General features: G+C 45.4%; 1 protein-coding gene across 1 annotated transcript in view; it reads left to right on the top strand.

The window, feature by feature from the left end:
• LRIG1 (leucine rich repeats and immunoglobulin like domains 1) overlaps positions 1-22,803 on the top strand; it is a 73,846-nt gene that overhangs the window by 48,256 nt on the left and 2,787 nt on the right. Inside the window, exons 8-18 of the mRNA XM_032985772.2 lie at positions 1,533-1,676; positions 5,449-5,529; positions 10,988-11,059; positions 12,378-12,449; positions 14,692-14,855; positions 16,704-17,024; positions 17,776-18,057; positions 18,592-19,011; positions 20,287-20,409; positions 21,017-21,163; positions 22,306-22,614. Of these exons, the coding sequence (XP_032841663.2) occupies positions 1,533-1,676; positions 5,449-5,529; positions 10,988-11,059; positions 12,378-12,449; positions 14,692-14,855; positions 16,704-17,024; positions 17,776-18,057; positions 18,592-19,011; positions 20,287-20,409; positions 21,017-21,163; positions 22,306-22,614 (2,135 nt within the window). The remainder of the gene's footprint in view (positions 1-1,532; positions 1,677-5,448; positions 5,530-10,987; positions 11,060-12,377; positions 12,450-14,691; positions 14,856-16,703; positions 17,025-17,775; positions 18,058-18,591; positions 19,012-20,286; positions 20,410-21,016; positions 21,164-22,305; positions 22,615-22,803) is intronic.

Genomic DNA, 22,803 nt, shown 5'->3' with positions numbered 1-22,803 from the left:
AGTGAAGGATTTCAGTGCTTGTTCTAAGCTGTATAACTCCGCTTTTTGAAAAGTTCAGCAGGCCAAACCATTTTATCTTTTGAAGTGACTTGTGCTCCCGGGTCACTAAGGTATTTTCAAAACTCCTACGCAACTGCCCTTTCTAAAGGGATAAGGGAAAATACGAGTGGTAGCATGTAGCTGAATGCCACTTTTTATACCCCGCGTATCAGTGTGCAGGCAGCTTAAAGCTGAGGCTATTGCTGGTCACGTTCACCTGCCAGTAGCCCTGCAGGGCTTACCCAGCTGCAGGGACATCCAGAGATCAGGAGGAATATACTCAGAGCAACAAGCTGTGGGCGAATGCTTCAGGCTGAAGATCACTGATCAGTGACTGCCTGCTGCTACCCCAGGAGGTCCCTCATTTGATGAGCCAAGCTGATGTTCGGCATCAGCAACTCTGTGGTTTTACTGCTTGCGTGGAAGGTGGTTGCATAGTGTGTGAGGTGTCTGCAGTGCCCTGTAGTGTCCCGTGGCCTGGCCTCGGTGTCAAATCTCAGAAGCCTCATCTGTTCCCTGGCTGGGATTGAAAAACAGCTTTCTTCCTAACAGCTTCCAAACTGCAACAGGAGTATTGCATAAAAAAAAAAAAAAAATAAAAAATCCAAACGCAGAGATTATACAGGCAAGGGAAAAGAGATGGATGGGAAAACTAGGGAAAAACAACTTCAATATTAGTCAGTTGTAAGTGGAGAAGATTTCAAGCAGACTGTACACTCCTTGACAAAGGGGAGCAGGAGGGAAGGCGGCTGGTTTAGAACAGATACCTCCTTCCTGTGCATGAAAGGAAGCATTCAATTGCCTTGTGGTGAAATGCTTTTGGCTCTCGACTGGGGTGGAGCAGGCTGTGGAGACACCCACACCCAGACGCCCGGGGCTTGCTGTGCACAAGTGCAGAACGATAAGGCACCTCCTAAATACAGAAGTCTGGACCCTGCCAAGAGCGTGTGTGAACTTCAAGATCCATCTGACGTCACTCTCCACCTTGCAGGGCGTGGGGGAAGGAGGGGGCTGCTTTATCCTGTAAGCATCAGAGGGAGTCCAAATGGGAGCGATCACTGAATCCAACCAGGACTGATATCTGAGCATTACCTATACGTCTGGGGACTGAGATCCAGTCTCCCAGTGCTCCCAGACCCTGACCTAGCCATACAGGAGAAAGTAGCTCATCCCTGCCATAACTGACAGCATGTGTGTTAGATTATTGCTCTCATTCATTTCTGGAGGAGCCTCTCTCTGTGGTCTGTACATAAGGCTTCCCTGTAGCTGGGTGCCAAATGCCTCCTGCTCCCTTACGGTCACCCAGGCTGCCCCATGGGTATCTTGTGGGAATATCTGCAGACTGCAGTCTTATTTCCTACTCAAGCTCTCATGTATCCACCTAGTACGCATCACTCCCCGTAAGGTGGTTGTGGGAGGCTGGTACTGGTTGACACAGAGAAGCATGGAAGATACTGGTTGGATTGACAAGGGCTGTTACTTTTTTTCCTCAGAATACTCTCTTACAACAACCTAACCAGGCTGGATGAGGGAAGCTTGGCAGACCTTGGGGGACTTCACGTACTACGGCTGAGCCACAATTACATCAATCATATTGCAGAAGGTGCTTTCAAGGGACTGAAAAACCTACGTGTCTTGTAAGTTGCTCCCAGTGTTTGTCAGCTAACACCCATCTTCCCTCCACAGTTTCTGTTCTAGCAGACTCCTCTGATTTGCAGTTGCTTTGGGTGCCTGTGTCCTCAGCATCAAACTCCCCTACACGCTGCTCTGTTGTCTTCAGCAGCTGTTGTGTTTACTTCATTATTCAACTTAAGTGAACTTGTGTTTTTTAATTGAGTAGTTACAAGAATTGGAGTTGGACTGCTTAGTGTTTCAATTTGCTTTCAGAGTAGAGGGCTCTAGAGTAAAATTATAGGAATGTAGGATAGGACTCTGAATTTAGCCCAGCTGAGCAAAAATCCTTGAGGTTTCAGTCCTTCAGATAAAAGCAGAATTTCTCTTGCTGTCTTACTGACTTGAATTGAAATTCTTAGAAAAGGACAATTTCCGTTGGATCATTCTGTACTTGGGAGGAGTAGGGAATGATGTTAAGAAGAAAAAAAGTATGTCAAAACAAATTCAGAAGTTGGGCTTGGGATCCAATTGTACAAGAAGTATAAGAACACACAGAGCTTCACCCAGCAAGAAGCTGCTTCAGGTATCATGTGCATAACCATAAGTCTTTCTCTTTAATGCGGAAATGGGCTCACTTGGGCCATGGGATGTTCTGTTGCTCTGATTTTCACAGTAACCCCTGAACAACAAAAAAGTTGCCATGCTATCAAGAGAAAAGTTTCATGTGCCCTAATATTGAATTGCAAAATGACCTATCGAGTGGTGACTATGGCCATTTACCAGAGACTTTAAAATAAAAGTCACTGACAGAATATAATATCTGGACTTGTGGCACTGGTAGTGAGCTTGCTTGTCCAGATACCAACTTCTTAGATTTTAGGGCTAGTAGAGATCATTAAACACATCAATCTGACCTTCTCTGGGATGCCAGCTGTAGAATTGTACTCCTATGTGCTGTTAAACCCAAGATCTACATTAGATTGAAGTACATTTGTGCTTGCCTTAAAAACATCAGAAGATAGGGAACCCAGTTCTAATAATTGTCCATTCCTGCAGCTGTGCTGCCTCTGTCTCCCTCATTGTACCTGTAGAGCTGCTGGCTGCTCCCCTCTCTCTGGGGGCTGCGGGCTCAGCACCTTCATCTGGCACACCATGAAGTTCTCACAGTGTGTCTTACAGCGCTGTCCATGCTCCCAGGCTGGTTGAGTTCAGCAGGCTGATTTAATTCTTCTTTCAAAAGAAAATAACACACTTTGATACTTTTGTTCCTCTTCTGAAGCCCATTGTGGCCTGAGTAATTAAAAGGAAATGGGAACAGAGAGATCTCCCCTCTTTACAGTACTTTTTCCATCTTACTCTTTCCTTTATTGAAGTTCACATTGAAGGAAGTGACTGGAAAGTGAGTTTGAGTTTTGTTTGCTTTTTTCCTTTTTTTAAATTTAAGCCAAAGTCTTTCAGCCACTGGGCATTCAGAAAGGGACCTCTCTGAGGCAGCTGTCAAGACCGGAACTAAAGGTTTCCAAAGAAAAATGGAGGGGAAGGGGAGCTGGTAGTTCTTTGCTCTGCAGTGAATGTGGAGCCTCTTTTATGTCTAGGACAGAGAGAGGGGGAGGCGGAGAGGGGGTGTGTGAGCGAGCTCTAATTTAATAAAGAGAAAAGCCTATTGGGTCCTGCACCTGGTGAAAAAGACCCGAGCATGCTTTAATTATGGTCTATTGTTGGGGAGCCTTTGGTGGGTGTGAAACTGCTGAAATGTGGAGCTATTCAAATAGAGGTCAGGCCCAGAGACCTCGGAGCACAATGATTAACAAGGCTGCGAGCATTCAAGCTCAGCCAGCCAGAAAGAATAGGAAATTGGCAACAGGGGCTGGGAGAGGAGTTTGAATACAAAGAGAGCTAGGCCAAAATATCCCACTCTTTTTTTTTTTCTCTCTATTTTCACTCATTAGTTAAAAAGGTTTTTATTCCTCCTTTCTAACACTAAACCTTTGAGTTGCCTCTGGATGAACAAGCAATACCATTTTCTTTTCCTTTTTCAAGAAAAAACAATGTGTGGCAGTCAATTAATAAAAGCGTGTGTCAGAGAGCTCCTAAAAGGCTGTTCCCACTTGTCTGTGTCTGCCATGGGAAAGGGTTTGCTGGTCCAAAGACCAGTAGCCTGTGGTGGAACTGAAGAGAAGAAATGTCTGAGAAAGGATTTGCCCTTAAAAACCAAACGGAACAAGGGGCATCGGCTTGGCAACGATATGGGAAATGTAGAAACTTAGCTCCAGGAGGATGCATTTGCTCCTGCCCCACTCAGATGGAGCTGAAGATGTCAGTGCATCAAAGCATCTCTCCTGGACTTGTCTCTTATGCCACCACAGCATTATGTGCGCCCACACCCCGCGGGGATGTTGAGCTTTTATCCATCCCTTTGGCATAAACAGGCCCAGAGATCATCCTGACACCCCCAGTGATGCTGGCTAAGGCCATGGTTCCCCAGGGACAGGAGACTCAGGTCTCATGCTGAAGCCAGCTGAGAAACAAGAATTGTGGCTTTTGGCCACCTCCCTTCACATCTTCAGTTCACACACTAAAGCTGAGAAACAATCAAAGACTGCAGCCAGCTTAGGTACTGAGACCAAAAGTCTCAGCCCCATCTCTGCTTGAGGAATACCATGCCAATAAAATGGATTTTTAAAAATTTTTGTTCTCTTCTTGTGGGTTATTGTGGATTTGTGCTGCATAGCCCAGAAGCTACACTATGATGCCCATGTCTGGAATGTTACAAAACGAATACAAAAGGTGGCTTTGTTTTTTCTTTTTTGTCCTTAATATTTTTAAATTGGAAATGTTCTGATAATAATCTTCAAAAAGTGTGAAAGGGAGTACCTGAGGGTTCGAGGGGTTATCTGGATGGTTAAGTTTGCTTTGTTGTTGGGTTTTGCTAGGTTTTAAATCAGAGTAATGTAACAAAACCAACAAAGCCTATTTATTTTTTCTTTTTACTTAACATTAGAAATGATAAATTTCTGTCTGTGTTTCTGGGTATTCATTGCTAGCTGGAATTAAAGCTAGGAGGGAAGGATTTTTAAACAGACTGTTTAAACAGCTTTTGTGGATCTCTCTGTTTGTTCTGTGTGCTTGTTTTTCTTCAGACCTCTTTGACTCTTGTAATTGATGACCAATTTGAAAGCTAAAAGAAGCTAACTCTGAAAAAGGAATTCTTACTCATTTTTTTAAAAAAAAGTCGTTATACAGAGAGTTAGGCTTGTGAAGGGATGATGGTGCTTTCCTTTGTTGAGCTTTCAAGTTCATTGCCAGAAAAAAATACAGCTTTGTAGAAAATATACCAAATCATCTTCCTGAGATATAGCTATAGACAAATACATATAGATGTTTGAATAGCCAAAGTTATCTTAATTCATGATAGTAGCATTGAAGGACAGCAGTTTCAGTTTAGTTTGGGGACTTTATTTTCTTTTTCTTCCTTTTGTTTGGTTGCACAGAATTAGAAAAGGGCTGAAACCTACTTGTTAAAAAGTAACTGTCTGCTACTGCTGCTGTCTCAGAAAAAGAGGGTCTCAGCTAGGAAAAAGCCAGAGCTCCTTTTGGAATGCACCATCTCAGCATGGGTCAGTGCAGGAAGAGTGATTAGTGCTGCTTTGCTGCAGGACTCTGCTTTTTCTGGTAACTGTCAGGAGAAAATGGGAAGCTCTTCGTATGATGTTCTCAAACTTGTTTCCATTTGTTTTGAACGATGAGCCTAGGACTAAGCCACTGATTATGAGCTCTCTCTTGTCCTCTCCCCAGGGAACTGGACCACAACGACATCTCGGGCACAATTGAAGATACCAACGGAGCCTTCACAGGCCTAGAAAACCTAAGCAAGCTGTGAGTATCCCTGGGTTTGAAGTTCTGCAAAGCAGTTGTGTTGTGTGCCTGCGTGGGGGTGGGTCTCTCCCCTCTGACACAGCCATCCTCCCTTTGGAACAAGATAAAAATCAACAGAAAATCTGAGATGTAGCAGTTTTGCAGGCTCACTGCGAGAGTGCAAATGTGGTTATCAAGCACTTGTGTTTCTGAGCAGATATGAGGGAGCTGTGTAGTCCTTTTAAAGTGATGAACTGACGGTGCCCCATACTGTAGTTCAGAGACACGGGAGAGAGAAACTTCAGTTGTTCTCATCTGTAAGATTCAGCACAACTGTTCCTTGCTTCTAAAAGCAAATAGCAACAAAAAAGACCCCTTGCGATCTTCAGCGAAGCACTGATTGATGCGGCGAATAACAATAAACAGAGGAGAAAAATCACCCCATTTCCTGTTACAGCAGAGGATTGAAACAGGATTCGTTTCTGTGGGATACTCTGTCTGAGAGTGATCTTTTGGGCTCACTTCCATGTGCAGTGACAATAAAAGGCACCATGGGGCATAGGCTCTTAAAGAGATAAAAAGAAACCCAAGGCAAGCATGCGCCTTGCAAATGTTCATAGCTTGCTTGGCCTTCGCAAGTATTTTCACATTGCTCTGTACTTGTTCGTATCCCATTTGAAATCGGCTCTATAAATCAGCCCTGTCAGAGAAGTCTCTGATGGCTTGTGACAAATCAAGACTCTTTCTAATCATTACCTCTTGCCTTTGTTTAAGTTCTCAGCACCCCCCCATCACGCTGTCTCTGATGCTGAGATGGCACAGCCAGAGGTGCAGTAAAAGTACCTCGATGGATAGCAGATGGCTAGAATGAATCCTGGCAGGCAGTATATTGTCACGCTCTCATTAGAGACTCCTGGGGGAGTGGGAAGAGCCATGGCAGGGTTTGTGGGGACGTAATGCTTAGAGAAGAAGAATTTGAAGTCATAGACAGAGATGGCATTTGCTCATTGTTGAGGAGAGTCAATGAATCCAAGGAGAGGGGAACCAGGTTGTAGCTGTGAATAAAATAAGGCAGGGAAGGATTTAAGGACAGGGGGAGTCAGGCAGGGAGGTAGAAAGAAGTGTGGGAGGGAGGCCAGTAGGAACCACTGTGCACGTGGAATCAGGAATTCTTCCCACGAGTTGATAGAAAAAAGGCAGAGGAGCAGATGTGGTGGGTGAGAGAGTCCTTGGCTGCTGTTGCTGAAGTTTTTGGTTTGTCTGAAGAAACCAGTGAAATCATGTGAGCTGCTAGAAGGGTAGTGGGAGCAGAGGCTTTGTCCAGAGGGATTTGCAGGCTGTAGGATTGTGAGTCTGTAGTGCTGCTTTGACAAGGGAGAAAACGTGGAGGAAAGGAACGGAGAGCGAGCGAGCTCTCCTGGTGGCATCCCTAGGGCATCCCTCCAACGTGGCCAGTGGCATGGGAGCAAAAGTGGAGGTCCCAAGTGATTGGGATATACTAGAAATGCTGAGTGCAGGTAACGGGAGGGAGGTGAAAAAGCCGGAGGAGACAGCATTGAAGGAAGGAGTTCAGCAAAAGGATTGACTCAGCAAGCGGGAGAAGTGAGCACTGATGAGTTGTGGGGGTCAGGCAGAGGCCAGGAGGGATGGCAAGGAGCGAGAGGAGGAAGGAAGGGAGCAGAGGCAGCCTGCAGGGTTGTGCAGATTGTGTGTTTGGAGTTCTAGGCAGAGCAGCTATCGCTCCCCTGTGAAATAGCCGTGGCCTGATCTGATGTTTATCATCCAGCACAAGGAACGGCTTCAAAAGATGGCCAGGTTGTCGCCCAGTAGCAAAGGATGTGTCAAGGGCTCGTGCAAGTCTGAAGAAGTCGGGTTTGCATCTTTTTTCACATTGTTGATCTCTGTCTATGTTGCACGTGGACTTGGACCAGTTCTGAGTCAAGTTGAATGCAGGGAAGGACATGAGTCTGTGGTTTGTGGGGGAATGCAGCAGATTTTATACCCTGGAAGAGCATGTGGATCAGGTTGGTCTCAGGCAGACAGGAGTGGTTCGATTACCTAACAGTGAACCTGCTGTGAGACAGACAGGTTTGCTGGGATTGTTCGTTGTCAGCCAGAGTACAAGACTAGAAAAATACTCAGAATATGAGACTACTTCATTACATTTCTTGAGGTGTTTTGGGGACACGTGGGAGTGGTTGCTTTTAAAGGGATCTGCTCATGTCTGTTTTAGCTCATCAGCACGTAAAGCCAAAACTTCAAATTTCATCCGAGGCTGAAGTTAGTATGGTTCTTGCTGGCAGGTTGTTTTTTTTTTTTTTTTTTGTAAATAAAAGAAAATACCAGCCTTTACAGCAAACATTTCACTGTGTGATTTAGGGCCTGTGTTTAAACTGTCAACTAGCTTTAAATGCATTAGCATACAAAAAATAAATGGGCACTTCAGAGGAGACCTTCCAATGAATTAATAATCACCTCAGCTCTGTGGAGATTGCCTTAAAAGCCCTTTGATCTGGCACAGATTAGCCTCTGAAAGGATTTAGCACCGAGAGGGTTGTTCGCCCGAAATGAAGGTGTTAAACTGAGAGGTGGGGAGGCCAGTCACTTTAGCCTTTTCTGAATTATATATGAAGCTCTCCAGGATGGAGAGCACAGGCCTAAATTAAAATGTTGCTTCAAGAAAGCAGGAGCCGAGAAGCACTGAAGCATAAAAAGCATCAGTGGAATCGCCGGGGAACAACGAGTTTCCTAATTATTCAAGCTGCTAAATGTAACCGGTTCTTTGATGGCTCACTCAGTGACTGAGATCTTCCTGCAGGTGCAAAACTGGCTAGAGGAGAAAATGCCGCTTTCTAATGAATTGCGTGCCTGGCATGTAATTACACTGACGCAATCACCGGGAGAGCATGCTTGCCCCAGCTCTGCCGGCAGCGCCGGAGCGGGCGAGCTAATTGTGGAGCTGCACGCCGCCGCCTTGGCATTCCAGCGTGCCACAGCCTTTGAAGGGGGCTGCTGGGTTCAAACCCTTTCAGAATTGGAGAAGTGGTTAGTTGACACTTGAAAGGCGTAATGATGAGTTTACTAGGGCATGGCTTGGTTACCCGTCTGTTATGTTTTTCTCATGTATATAGCCATAAAATTGTATGCACCTATACAAGTGGTGTATGCATTGTGTATTCACATCCTCAGATGTACTGCTTATCTCTGCACAGATAAGTAAACAGATATAATCGGTATCTCTAATTTTCAAAGCCCACAATCCACTGTAAACAATAAATAGAATTCTCCAGTTATCAAGCCCAAACTCAGCATAACATCTAACATTGAGAAATACGGCTCCAGAAATCAGTGTGTAGCGACGCAGCCATATGACCAGAGTTTGCATATAGTAAATTATTTACTATATTAATCATTCTAATGGATTTTTCAAAGCCTTCATTAATACAACATCCCTCTTGCCAAATGATGGTACACATGATTGCACACATCCTTTGGTGCTTGGGGTGTTTCACCAGAGCAGAAAGCCACACGCACTCTCATGTAGTAAATAGGACCTCTGACACCCTGGTTTGGGTGCTGTAACACGGGGGTCAGGAAAGCTCACTGTAGATATTTAGAATGATACTGTTGATAAAGCAGGTTGCAGCTATCTGGAGCCTTTAATCAGCCAACATGCCTATGATAGCTGTCTCTAGTCTCACCTCAAATCAATTAATGAAGGGACACAGCTCTGAAAATTCAGCGGTGGTTTTGTACCAAGTTAAGTCTGCCTCTAAGAAAGGGCTTCAAGCGTGTGCCTCACCGTGGAGGCTGAGACATGGCTTTGCCTGAAACTGAAGCTTTTGTTTGTGTTTTGCTCTAGAATGGTAAAATTTGTGAGTCTAGGGCCACAGACTTTTTGTATGGAGCTAGGAGTAACTGGCCTTTCCTCTTGACTCCAGAATTAGAGTGGTGGCTCATCTGGCCATACCTCCGCCAGAGTGATTGGTTTTGTGAGGGACCTACTCAGGGGTCATAGTGTTGTCCGGTGGCAGGCATCCAAATTCCCTCCAAAGACAACAGGCTGCAAGGACAAATTGTGATACAGTCTCAGTCCTCACTGTCGTAACAGCGTGATGAGCCCCAATTTTCCTTCCTACCTGTTGCAGCACCCACATTTCATCCACACAGAAACTGGGCTTTCTGGGCGCCAGTGCCGAGACACCAAATTATCCTGACGTTTGAAGGGTGCTTCATGGAAAGCCCTAACAAGTTCCTGCAAATGTATTTGCTTGTGTAATGGTTGCACATGCTCCATCTTGTACCCCAGCCTCCTTTCCCCAGCCGGTAGCAAGCAGTGGGAACGCTGTAGTTTTAGAGCCTTTTAGGGTGCAGGTATAGGTTGCACCCTATATTTAAGGAAAAAATCTTGAGGGAAGACTCAAATCAAATGCAGCACCAGGTGTGCCAGTTTTTTACCTGAGGTGTTAGTGATGACTTGGATAGGACACCATGTGAAGCAAGCGGTGATAGAAGATGCACCTGGAAGATAAACCTTAGACAGAGAGAACCTGCGGAAGGAAAGCATTTCCTAATTAATGGCATTGGTTGATGTTTTATTAAAACAGGTGAGGAGACTTTCCGTTCTGCATGAACCCTGCCCTTGATGGGTCACCACTGGTCCATATTTATAGAGAACTGTTACTTTGCAGATAGCAGCTGGGCTGTGATTGCTCCAGCTGGCTGTTGCCTGCTGATAGTCCCCCTCTTGCCGCTGCGTAGCACTGTCTGTTGATTCGCAGGAGTGCTCTCTGGTCACAGACACAAGCAAGCACTCTCCTCAGCTCCCTACGTTACCTTTTCTCTTCTGCCTTTTGCCCCTTGAAGTTACCACTCCGCTATCATTTATTACTTTCTTTACATTATATTACTTTGCTGTTGTATTTATAATAAACCAAGGAAGGAAATTGGCAGTCACTTCAGTTAGCTGCTGTATAGACCTGCAGCCAAGAGACAGCCCTCGGCCCTTGTGTGTGGATGTCTGCTCAGGCCAAGCAGCAGTGAATAAATTACCACTCTTTTACTATCTGGGAAGAAGTCCGAAATGAAAAGTGTTGCAGGGAGAAACCAAAATCTTGTTAAACTGTCATTGCACTTAATCCTGTCCACAGCTAGCCTGAAAAGAACAGAGGGGACCTTCTGTTACTCAGCAAGCTGGTTTCCAAGCACTGGAGCAAACCTGCCTTTTTACGTGATATGGCACATTCCCTTTTGTGCTGTCATCACTATTAAATTCGAATACAGATAAAAGGGTTTAATTTCAGGAGCGGGAAAGCAAGTGTACTTCAGCCCTCTTAATCTCCGTGCAGTTCAGATTTCCCGGGACTTACACTGAGCGCGTATATCAGATAAAGCCACGCTAATTGTGTTCCTTCTTTTTCTGCCCCCCTCGCCCCATTTTCTTTCTGTTTATCTGGCACTGGATGTTTGGAAACTGCAGAACTCTGTTTGGAAACAAGATCAAGTCGGTGGCCAAGAAAGCATTCTCAGGGTTGGAGGCCCTGGAGCACCTGTGAGTAACCCACCATGCCTCAGAGTTTGAGAAGGGGGGTCTGCCAAAAGTAGCTGCTTGAGAGATCTGCTAGCAATTTAATAGTGTCTTTGTAAACTGAGAAGCCAGTCCATTTGTGGGGGCCACCTGCTTCCTTCTCATTATAAGTCCGCCTCAACTTTGGCCTTTTTTTGTGCCAGGAACAAAGTTATAGAACATATGGCAAATCTGCATGCTCTTAATTTTTTGATTTGTTCTTGGATAAATATCGCTTTGACTTGCACATTGCTTCTTTGCAAGCTGTTAGCAATGAAAATACGCTATTTCAGACGTAGCCCTCTCTCCTCCTCCTCCTCCCTTGCCCCAGCTTCCTCCTAAATCCAGACTCTGGCAGGGACACATGTTGCAAATGACTGCTTATGATGCAGGCACCGAACATCCCCATTCAGCACAACTGCCTTAGAGTGATTTGCAAGAAGTAAATTTTGGCTGCTGCTGTGTAATTTTTTTCCTGTGTTCCAAAGCTGATGACTCCAGCAGTGATTCATGAATAACTTCCTTTCTGAATTAAGACAAATTAAAGTATATGTGATTTTGCTCTAGATGTTTTACTGGCTGTTGATTGTATGAAGTGTTATGACCATTGAGAGCACACTGAAGGGTTCGGGCTGCCTGACTGTGGGGGTACCTTCCCAGATAAAGGTTCCCTTATTAATGCTCTACGGAGATTTTCCTCTGCAAACACTGCTCATCTGTCCTACACTTCACTACTTCACTTAGTAAACTTAAGCCCTAAATCTGACACTATCCTTTTTCAGAGGACAAGTGAATTTTTTAATTAGCAATGGTTGTGAAGGAAGCTTTTAAGAATACCTTCTTCTGGAAACATTGTGGTGTTTTTCGAACACAATAGTACCCTCACAAAGTCACTTTCAAATAACTTTTCAGATGCTGTTTAGCCCAAGTATTTGCTTTCTTGATGTTTGCTGAAGGTCTAGCCTGGGATATGACATTCCTGACTATCTTTGGTTATCTAGGGGGCGGAGGAATTTCTGAGCTGTGGATGATGGAGGTAGCCGAGACTGAGAAAGTGTAGTGGGAAGATGGGGTATGGACTAACTTAGTGATTTATTCATGTCATTTTTGTTGTTTGACTATTGTTCAGCAGTACTTACTCAATATTAAAATGTTTTGTGGAAAACCATTTCTGTGAGCTACAAGTGCCTATCACCATAACAAGGAGCTTCCAAATCACCTGCTACGTTGCTTAAATGTGGAGAGACCTTGTCACAGCCCTAGCGTCCCTTTTGATCATGTTGCCTTTGGTTGTGTTCCGCAGGAACCTTGGGGATAACGCCATCCGCTCAATTCAAGCAGACACTTTTGCTAAGATGAAGAGCCTGCAGCAGCTGTAAGTAATTGGACTGTACACACCGTTAAGGAGGCAGGGATTCTTCTTGCCCTGGACGTGTGAAGTAGCACGTTGTTTCCAGTGGGGTGTTATCCACGTTACCACTCATTTATTTCCTCCTTCCCTCCTGTCCTCCTCTGCAGGGTATTTTTACACATGAGTAGATGTCAAGGGAACATCTTGCATTTAATAGCGAGTGAAATTAGATCATCGGAACAGGTTCTTCCAGCAGGTTCGCATCTGCAATTATTCATCTCCGCTCAGGAAGTCCAGCCCTGGTCCTGTTGGCCACCTTTCCTTCTCACGCCGCCACTGATTTAATTCCCAGTGGCTCATCTGCTCCTTTGCTGTACCTGTGTGTAGGGTTCACACACAGTACCGACATTTCAGCGATAAGCACCGTTTGAACTGGATCCACTTGTCATCCAGCTTTCTGGTGTAAAAATACGGATGTGTTATCAGAGCTGCTGCTTGTGCTCCAGGCTGGGGCTCTGCACTGTTATCAGACACTGTTTCCAGTCTTGCCTGGTTTCCTTTTCTCCTCTTCTCCATAAATATTTAATCCACTGTCAGTGCATTGCTACACTCTGGAGTAGCGCAATGTCTGTGGAACGAGAAATCACGTATTTGGTATTTGGGCAGGTTCAGATTCTTCTTCCTGACGTTGGAAATGGGAATTGGATGGTTACTGTTAGCAATGCCTTTTAGGAGAAGTGACTGGGGAATGAAGAAGATAAACATGGTGTGCCCATTGTTTGTTTAACTACCTTGTCTTTTGCACTGGCTCATGAAACAAAACCAAGGCAAAAGATTGATCTTATTAGAGAAGAGCTTGTGGGATCTGAGATACTGTGAAGGAACCTTTATACCGTGGAGAAAGGTGGCTTTCAGACAGGGGACAAATACATGTCAAATGTGTTGTACTGAAGTCTTAAATACTAAGGGTGTGTCTGACCTGTCCCAGCTAGCCAGCAGTGTTTATGCCATCACAGGTATTGGGGTCTACACATCTTTCTAGGACAGCAAAGGGGACAGCTTTGGAAAATCAGATCCCTGTGTTCCATCATTCCCTGCCTCTCCAGTCCATTTCTTTCTTTTTCCCCTTTCCTGGCTAGTTTCAGACTTTAGGATTTCCTGGGGTTATCAGTTAGAAAAATGGGAGGAGATTCACATCTTCTTGCAACGTAGTGCTGCAGTTGGGATTCTGCTGTGCTCTTGATACCCTTGCCCAACTTGCAGTATTGCAGGACAGGACTTCTCTGTCGGGGCCATTTTCCCAGTCTCTGAGGCATCCTCATATTCCATTTGAAGCATCAGACCTGGTTTTGCGATGATCTTGGACCAAACCAGACCAAAGACTGAATTCCTGTTGGTGTAAATGTGCAGTTCTTCGCTGGCCTCAGAGCTATGCTGAGCCGCAGTTTGGCCCAGAACATTTAAAAAAAATAATCCTGAAGCTCCCCTTTTATTTGCACCTTTTTCACAGCTCTTTTCTTAATAGAAGTTGCTAAATTACTGTTAGAATGCTGAAAAATGTTTTTGTGTTTTACTTTCCAAACTAGCCACTGTTTTTATTGGGTTTACACAAATGTCTGGTCATTTCTCTTCCACCGCTTCTGTTAATCAGTAAACATCAGCTACACCTCTTACCCCCCGTGATATTGGTGAGCAGGCAGGGCCTCTCCACTTACTCCTCTGGTGTTAGCCACTGAGGGAATTAAAGATCTTATGATGGGAACTTGGCTTTCCCTCACTGTTCAGTAATTAAATCCTGAATTCAGCCCCCCCCGCCCCGGATGCTCAAACCACAGAGGCAGAGAAGAAGCTTTCGTGGTAATTAGATAGGAGAAATGGGAGCAGGACGGGCTGTACTCTTGACTGCGTGTCTCCTTTGTAGATGTGTACTCTGCTGCGTGTCTCCTTTGTAGATGATCTGCCTTGGTTTCCCTCACTTAAGCCAGGGATGGCATTGCTCATCTGCTCCTGGGGATCACTCTGGAAGTTGGTTAATAAGTATAAGTTGGGTTGCTCTATGTGGAGATGAAATGCTGTTTAAATATGTTATGTATTTAACATCATTAGTGCCTCGAGGACAACCCTGCAGTCCTTTTTTTTTTTTTCCCTACCACCCATGCTGGGAGGGAAGGAGGAATGTGACTAACATGAAAGGGCTGTGAGCCTTTCCAGCCTTCTCTCCATGCGGGACTCACAGCAGGCTCGTGTTGGTTTTGTTTCCCTGCAGCCACATAAACAGCGACAGCTTCCTCTGCGATTGCCAGCTGAAATGGTTGCCCCAGTGGTTAGTTGAGAAAGAGCTGCAATCCTTTGTGGTGGCCACCTGCGCCCATCCTGAGTCACTAAAAAGCAAGAGCATTTTTGCCATCCTGCCAGAAAGTTTTGTGTGTGGTAAGTCTTTGCCTGTGTGTTTTGAGGTTGTATGAAGAGTAGGACTCACTTGGGAAACATTTTCTTTGACTACTAACATGTTATTATGAGAGGGTTTCTGTTTTGTTTTGTTATTCAATGGGATCAAAGGAAGCTCAAGCCTGCATTTTAAAAATTTGTCATTGGCTACAATTTATTTCCCACCAAAACCACACAGCGCATTGCTTGCATCTAGTGTATTCCTTACGGGGCTCCCTGAGTATTAAATCAAAAGGGACTCATGCTTGTTCCAGTTCCAGATGGGGCTGCACAGAGATTTCCCCGGTCCTCTCGGTTTGTTACTACCAAGACTGCAGCTGTAATTTTTTTCACTCTGCAGTGTTCTGAGCGTCTTCTGTGGCTTTGTGTTCTCTGCTCACTTTTTTTCCCCTTCTGGAAACAACAAAGGGTTAAAGAAACAAAGCAGAGGAAAATCTATCCATCACAGCTCTTTTTTTGGGGCCATAAGGCATTGCAACATGAACCAACCAATGGATAACAGTTGCGTTACAATATTTTTTTTTTTTAATCCTACGGTTGTTTTTGCTTCTAAACAGCATCTACTGCTGTTCTCCCTCCCGAACATCACAGTTGACTCTGCACCTGAGCTGTGGTTGCAAAGCAGCTTTACTTAATACCCAGCACACACAAACAACTATTGCCTCTCTTGTCAAGAAAAGAAATGTAAATGATCAGAGGAGGCCAAAGGGGTGCTGCTCATGCATCTGGCTTTCGGGCAAAAGAAAGGCCCGGTTTGGTGAGGCAAACCCTGTGCAGTGGAGCAAACCAATGTGGATCCTGGGTGGAGCTGCACATGGCTGTTTGATGAAGGAAAAATGAGCTGTTGAAAAACACTGTTTAACTAAGTTGAACGCACAGCTTGCATTGAACACAGAGCAAAAGCTTTGCTCCAGCTGCTGTCCCATGTCCCTCTCGATCCCAGAGTGGTAGGGCTCTGCCTAGGTGGCCTCTGAGCGAGTCTGGGAGGCTTGCTGTGTTCGTCTGAAGAGGAGATCATGAAGGCTCCATCCCCACATCACAAAGCGAAGACAGCTTTGCTTCTCCGGTGCCTGCCAAGTCCTCCAGGCACTAGTACTCCTGGTTCCAGAGGCCTGGCTGTTTAATTAAACCTTAGTCAAATATTAAATTACACCATTTGTAGAAATCTAATAAATGAATCTGCTTGGAACCTTGCTAAAACCAACAATCTTCAGGGCAGAGAGAGTGTGCAAAGCTTTCCACCCCAGACGGGTGACAGGCAAATACAGCTGCTTCTGCTTTGACAGTGCGTGCTGCAGTCACCTTGCTCGGGAGCGTTTGTCCCTAGAGGTGGCATTTGCAGCCCTTTAAGTGTCTTCCTGCTCTCCCCTCCCACTTCATGCTAATGCAGGCCTGGAGGTGAAATTTTAAGTTCAGTATTGCTCTCTGTGCGTGGGTTGTACAAGGAAGGATATTTTCTTTAGGCCGTAGTATCTTTGTGAGGTTCAGCTGCACTGGTGAAGAGAGCTTAGGCGTCTTGTAGGTGTTTGAGGCCACTCAGCGACCACCTCAGTCCAGTGATTCCAGAAGGAACCAGAGGAAGGGGAGTCCTGGCTTAGGCCAGCCAGGCAGTGGGGTTGTGCGTGGCACATCCGCGTTGCAGAGCCAGTCTCGGTGGTGGAGTGCTTTGCCAGAGCAAGCTGCTTCTCTGCTGTAGACAACAGTGGATGTAAAAGCAGACGTGCAATAATGTCTTTCACTTAGGCGCTTCTCATTTCTCACTGCATCTCTTTGCTTGCTCCAATCTTCCCTCATAGTCCAGAACTAACTGTGCCTGCTGTTTTCTTGTAGATGATTTCCCCAAGCCGCAGATCATCATCCAGCCCGAGACAACAGTGGCTGTCCTTGGGAAGGACATCCGCTTCACTTGCTCGGCCGCCAGCAGTAGCAGCTCCCCCATGATGTTTGCGTGGAAGAAAGACAACGAGATGCTGCACAATGCTGAGATTGAGAACTTCGCCCACGTGCGGGCGAAGGACGGCGAGGTGATGGAGTACACCACCATTCTGCACCTCCGGCACGTCACCTTCGCTCACGAAGGGCGTTACCAGTGTATCATCACCAACCACTTCGGCTCTACCTACTCCAGCAAGGCCCGACTCACCGTTAATGGTGAGTAGGAAGCTGCTTTCTCGTTCCTCTCCTCAGCCCGAGCTGATACAATTCTCTGCGACCCGCTTTTGGCAGGCAGTTACTCTGGGGGTCCATTCCTGATGGTGAGGAGCTCTTAACCTCTTCACACCAGCTGCCTGTGTCTCAGGGGGATGCTGAGAAATGCCACGTGAGGAGCATGTGCCCGGCGTGTGATGGCTGCCATCCAGCCAGGCACTTCAGCACGATCTTAATGGCTTTAGCTGCCTCTGGGTAGCTGTTCCAGTAGAGTCTTTGCCCAACGAAATGAGCAAATTAAAACGAAAATGCAAAAGGATGCAAAGAAGAGGGACTGTAGTGCTTGAAAGTTCTCTGTAGGAGAGATGATGGGGTTTCTTTCCGGGTTAATCACAGAAGAAAACTAGCTTTGATCTCAGCTCTAATGATCTCAAGTGGGAGGTTTTGGGACACTGCAGACAGGTATGTGCTGTAGAAACACAGGGTTAGTCTCCAGCAGTTTAGATATATCCTGCAAAAGCAGTTTGCCACCCTCTTGCCTATGGGTAATTATCATATTAATCTCCTGCTAAAGGAGGAAGACAGAACTGCCCAGAAGATGGTGGTTTCCCGATGGAATTGCTCATCCCAATTTTTTTTTTGTTTTTTTTTTTTTTTTTGTTTGTTTGTTTGTTTGTGGTTTTTTTTTTGTTGTTGTTGTTTTGGGTTTTTTTGTTGTTTTTGTTTGGTTGGTTGTTTTTTTTTTCTTTATCAGTGTTGCCCTCGTTTATCAAAACTCCCCATAACATCACCAGCCGGACGGGGACAACGGTGCGGCTGGAGTGTGCAGCTGAAGGACACCCCACCCCACAGATTGCCTGGCAGAAGGACGGGGGCACGGATTTCCCGGCGGCCCGAGAGCGCCGCATGCACGTCATGCCCGACGACGATGTCTTCTTCATTACAGATGTGAAGATAGAAGACCAGGGTGCCTACAGCTGCACGGCACAGAACTCCGCGGGGTCTGTGCTTGCAAATGCCACCCTGACTGTACTGGGTAAGATGCGTTAGAGCCCCAAGAGACCAAGTGGTCTGGAGGCGGGAGCTGGAAGGGATTGCTGTTCAAGCTCTTCAGCGGTTGCAGATACAGAAAAGGGACAAAGAGGCAGTGCTCTGCATTAGTCTCGTTTCATTCTTCTACACTGTAGTTAACTAATGAAAAATACCCTGCTAATTAAGAGGAGGAGCCACTAAGTCACATTTCCTCCTGTGCCAAGGAAGTCCCACCAACTGGGAAAATTACTTCAAAAGGAAATTGCACTTCATCTCTTTTACCCTATGAAATAACTCATGAGTACAGCCATTGCCCCTTGTCCTCGGGGGTTTCTTTGTTGGGAAGTCGAACACCAACTGGCTACGGGAAGGCCTTGGTTGGGACTGTTAGATCTGTTGTGGTTTGGAGCTGCCATGCTCCTGGGCGCACGTGGCTGTGTATTTGTCTGCAGGGACATCAGTTACGTTCAATACTGTTAAAAGAAATCTGTTCGTACGTTGTCCCCAAGAATTAATTTCTGTGTTTATTCTCCTGCAGAGACACCATCTTTGATTCATCCGCTGGAAGACCACGTAGTGTCTGTCGGCGAGACTGTGGCTCTTCAGTGCAAAGCCACCGGGAGCCCGCCTCCCCGCATTACCTGGCTGAAAGGTGACCAGCCCCTGACGGTGACAGAAAGGCATCACTTCACCTCTGGCAACCAGCTGCTGATCGTTAGGAACGTTGTCTTGGAGGATGCCGGGAAATACACCTGCGAAATGTCCAACACCGTGGGGACAGAGCGCGCACACAGCCACGTGAGCATCTTGCAGTCTCTCGGCTGTAGGAAGGACCGTACCACGGTGGGGATCATCACCATTGCTGTGGTGTGTAGCATCGTGCTGACATCTCTGGTGTGGGTCTGCATCATCTACCAAACCAGGAAGAAGAGTGAAGAGTACAGCGTCACCAACACAGGTAGCTCGAGTGTCCTGCGGAGGCTTCTCTAACCCTTTGTGCTGTCAGATTTCCCACTGAGGCTGAATCGGCACGTCAGGCAGCCACACAATCACACCAGAAGAGCCGTTGGCTTCCCTCAGTGGTTCCCTTTGCTCACAAAGCTGGAACCAGCTTTCACTTGCTCTCGAAGCATGTTCAGAGCTGCATTTCTCCTCTTGGCTTGCTTTTCAGACAGGTCTTTTCCACTTGGCAGTAGTTTCAGCTGTTGCTTTGCTACTTTGATTTTTCATGACCATAAGTGATAACTCTTGAGACAGTCTGGATTATGTCCACGATGCTGGGAACCTGTCTGTCTTCTTGGGATTTTGTATTTTCAAAGTTTGTATTCAAAACTTGAAAAACTAGACTTTGAAGCTGGTATCCCTTTTTCCACATTGCCTGTTGTAGCCAGCTGAGGAGGGGTATCCCTCACTTTTTAAGGGAGGAAGGAGTGCTTATTGTTTCCTCCAGATAGTTAAAGGGGATAATTTCGTGCTGAAATAAGTGTTGCAGTGAGATTAAACTCTCCTGCCCTCAATGTTCTGCAGCCTTTGAACAGAAGTATGGAAGAACCAGACTAAGACTTCCTATATTACTCTTAGCTTTAGATACACTACAACACAGGATTTTAAAGACCCAGGCTAGGATAGTCTTGGATACTGTGTGACCTGTGTGTCAGTAGGATTTTGCCCCTCACCCCTTTTTGCCTAGTCCTGAAAACCTAGGGCTTCTGGCCTAGCATAATTGAGTTTCACTTGGGTTTGTGTGACAAGGGAAACTGAAATTGCCTGATAAAAAAATGGAGAAAGCCTGGGGATAGATAAGGGGCTTAGACTTACTTGCCTGCTTAAGTGAATCGAAGACCCTGTTCTCCAGAAGTGTTTTACTTATGACTCTGGGAGACAGAGGACTTCGGTCAGATGAGGTACTGTGAATTTCAGGGGAAAAGGAAGGATTTAATTGTTCTGAAGAGTCAGTTCCACCTCCACCTACCTTGTACGGACCGTGCCAAACACTCCAAATGGCTTTATCAGCACTGTATCTCACAGCTTTCAGCTTTGAAAAATCAGGAGTGAGGCTTCTCGGGGGAATGGAGTATTTAAGCAGTTCAGTTTCCACTGCACCTACAGAAAATACCAGTTACAGATCTGGTCCCAAATCCCTCTTGAAAATGTGATTTTTACATGCCTTTGAAAACAGAAGCCTCTATATCTTAGTGTAGGAGCTGACATTTCTCTGCTCCCCTTGCTCTAGATGAGACTATTGTGCCTCCTGACGTGCCGAGCTACTTGTCCTCACAAGGGACTCTTTCTGACCGGCAGGAAGCGGTCGCCAGAGCAGATAACCAACAGCCTAACGGGCACATAGACAGCAACGGTGAGAACCTGTTTAATTATTTTTTCTGTAATGCTGTATCTGAACTTGATACGAGGAGGTAGAACTCACAGTACAAAGTACTTCTGTGCTTGTTATGAGTTATCTGAAAGATCTTCATAATGTAATTCTCTCGCCACTGCATTTATGCAGAACAAGGATCTGTCTTTCATTTCACAAAGCTATCCTCTCCCAGTAATAACTGTTCCTACAAGCAGGCTGCTTCAGAAACTGCTCAGTCAGGCCCTAAGGACTATTTTTTTGCTAATTTTGGATTAGGTTTTTGGCACCAGAGTTACCCATACTTAAGCTCTACTAGAAAATACATTAGCATGGCCTGTCCCTGCCTTCAGGCTTAGAAATTAAATGTTGGGATTTTACAGTATTTAAACACAGCACATTAGGAAGGAAAAGTTAAGCGTTTTGAACTAAGATTCTCCAGAGATTGTACAGCGTTTATTCTGTTAAACATTAGCTTAAAAATTATCTATTATCTCCAGTTTTATTGTTTTTTCCCTTTTGCAGCTTTTACAGTAGAAATAAGACTAACAAGTCATTTAACTGAGAGCAGATGGTTGTGGTCTTTAGCCAGATGGTTCGTTTGTTACAGGTATGTGTCAGACTGATGCTGGAAGGTGTCCAGATGTTGAAGCTCCCACTGCAGGCTGTAGACAGCCAAAGCTGTGTATCGGCTATAATAAAGACACTTGGAAAACTGAAGACATGGCTGATGGAATGCTTGTTCCAGATAAGACAGGTACAAAACCCATTAATCTGGAAAGGTATTTTGTGTTTGTACAGATCAGAAAGCCCTCCAAGTCAGACAGCATTAAGACAAGAAGTTGTTACCTTCAGAAAAAAAAAGGCCAGAATGATTCTCAGGTGTGAGCACAGCAAATGTACTTTCTCCTGCTTGCTTTGATCCTCTATCAAGCGTGGATAAGTTTGAATTCGAGGAACTGTCAGAAAGAGGCAGACTGAAACTCACCATCACCATTCCTTGCAGCTGGGTGATTGGTATTTTGATTTGAGCTATTCCTAAAATGTGAGAGCACTTTCAAACCGAAGGTGTTAAAATTTTTCATGCTCTTTAAAAGGGCTGTCAACTTCAAAGCTCAGCTCTTTTTTTTATTTTCAAACGTAAAGCTTGTTTTGGGCACTGCACTTGCCTCTGCTCTTTGCTAATTTCCTGGGTCTTACAGTCCTGCTTTTCTGTTTCGAGGATGTGTTTTCTGTTCTCATGCTGTATTTTAACGTTCACAGAAAAATTGCCAGTGAAACAAATTTTCTTTCCAGGAGAAACTATAAAGTTTAATAATGGAAAGTTGTTGAGTGCACTAAGGAAATTAACTTTCAACATTTAGAAACTCCTTCCTACTTGCCGCTTTGAATTCTGCTCATCTGTTATTACCACTAACAGTAATAACACATCTTGAGATAACAATATGAGTTGACAGTGATCCCTGTAAAGCAGCAGCACAAAAATAAGAAAGGCAACCTGGTATTTTAAAGCAGGTACAGGAAAGTTCCACTTTTTATTTCTTCCTTGACTGGAAAGTCTGGAAAAGGAAATAAATGCCGTTTATTTTATTTAAACAAAAAACAAACAAACAAAAAAAAGTCGCAACTTACTTGAAGTGAAAAAACCCCAGCCAGCTAAACCTATTAATTGGAACTACCTCTAGTGACAGGTACAGAGTTCTGAAAAGCATGGGTGTTCAATAGTCCTGTATAAAACTAAGAAATATCCGTGTTATTTAGTGAGAGATTCCCCCAGCGCCGAGGGACAGATGAACTAAACAGAGCTGCCTTTTCCTTCCGCAAATTGTGTGCTTCAGTGCTGACAACTTCCAGCTGGTTAACCTGGGTTTGTTGCCGTTTTCCCTTCCTCCCTCCAAGGCTATGGCCTGCCAGTTGTGTGCACGGACTGCAGCGGCAGCACGGACAGCATGAACGTCCACATTTACCCCAAGGAGTTGGAGTACTACTCTGAGAGCCTTAAGACTGTGGATAATACCTACCCAAACGCCCTGAGCAGCAAGGAACGGAATAGGAAGCGGGGTGCAGGCACCAGCCTTCTTCATCCTCAGCCGTGCAACGGGATTGCCAGCAGCAAGAGGCTGGAAACAGACGGGACCCTCTACCCCAGCAACCACGACAGAATAAGACCTGTGAGCACAGCCAGCCCGCTGCTCGCAGACAAACAGGGTACGTGGTTCCTAGCGGACGTCTTTTTCTGCCCAAATGCAATATAACTCCGTCTGGGTTACCCCAGAGCCCTTGTTTTCCTCCCATCAGCATTTTTAACTGGCTGGAGGGCATGGATGGTAGTGGCAGGGTTTGGTGGGATGAAGAGCGCTGAGCAGCCACTAACCACCCTGGTTCTTTCGGTTTTTG

Source organism: Tyto alba, unplaced genomic scaffold (genome assembly GCF_018691265.1).
Source record: "Tyto alba isolate M040663 unplaced genomic scaffold, T.alba_DEE_v4.0 Super-Scaffold_3, whole genome shotgun sequence".
NCBI lineage: Eukaryota > Metazoa > Chordata > Aves > Strigiformes > Tytonidae > Tyto > Tyto alba.
Note: the sequence above shows the minus strand (reverse complement) of the source record. Positions and strands in the feature narration are given on the sequence as shown.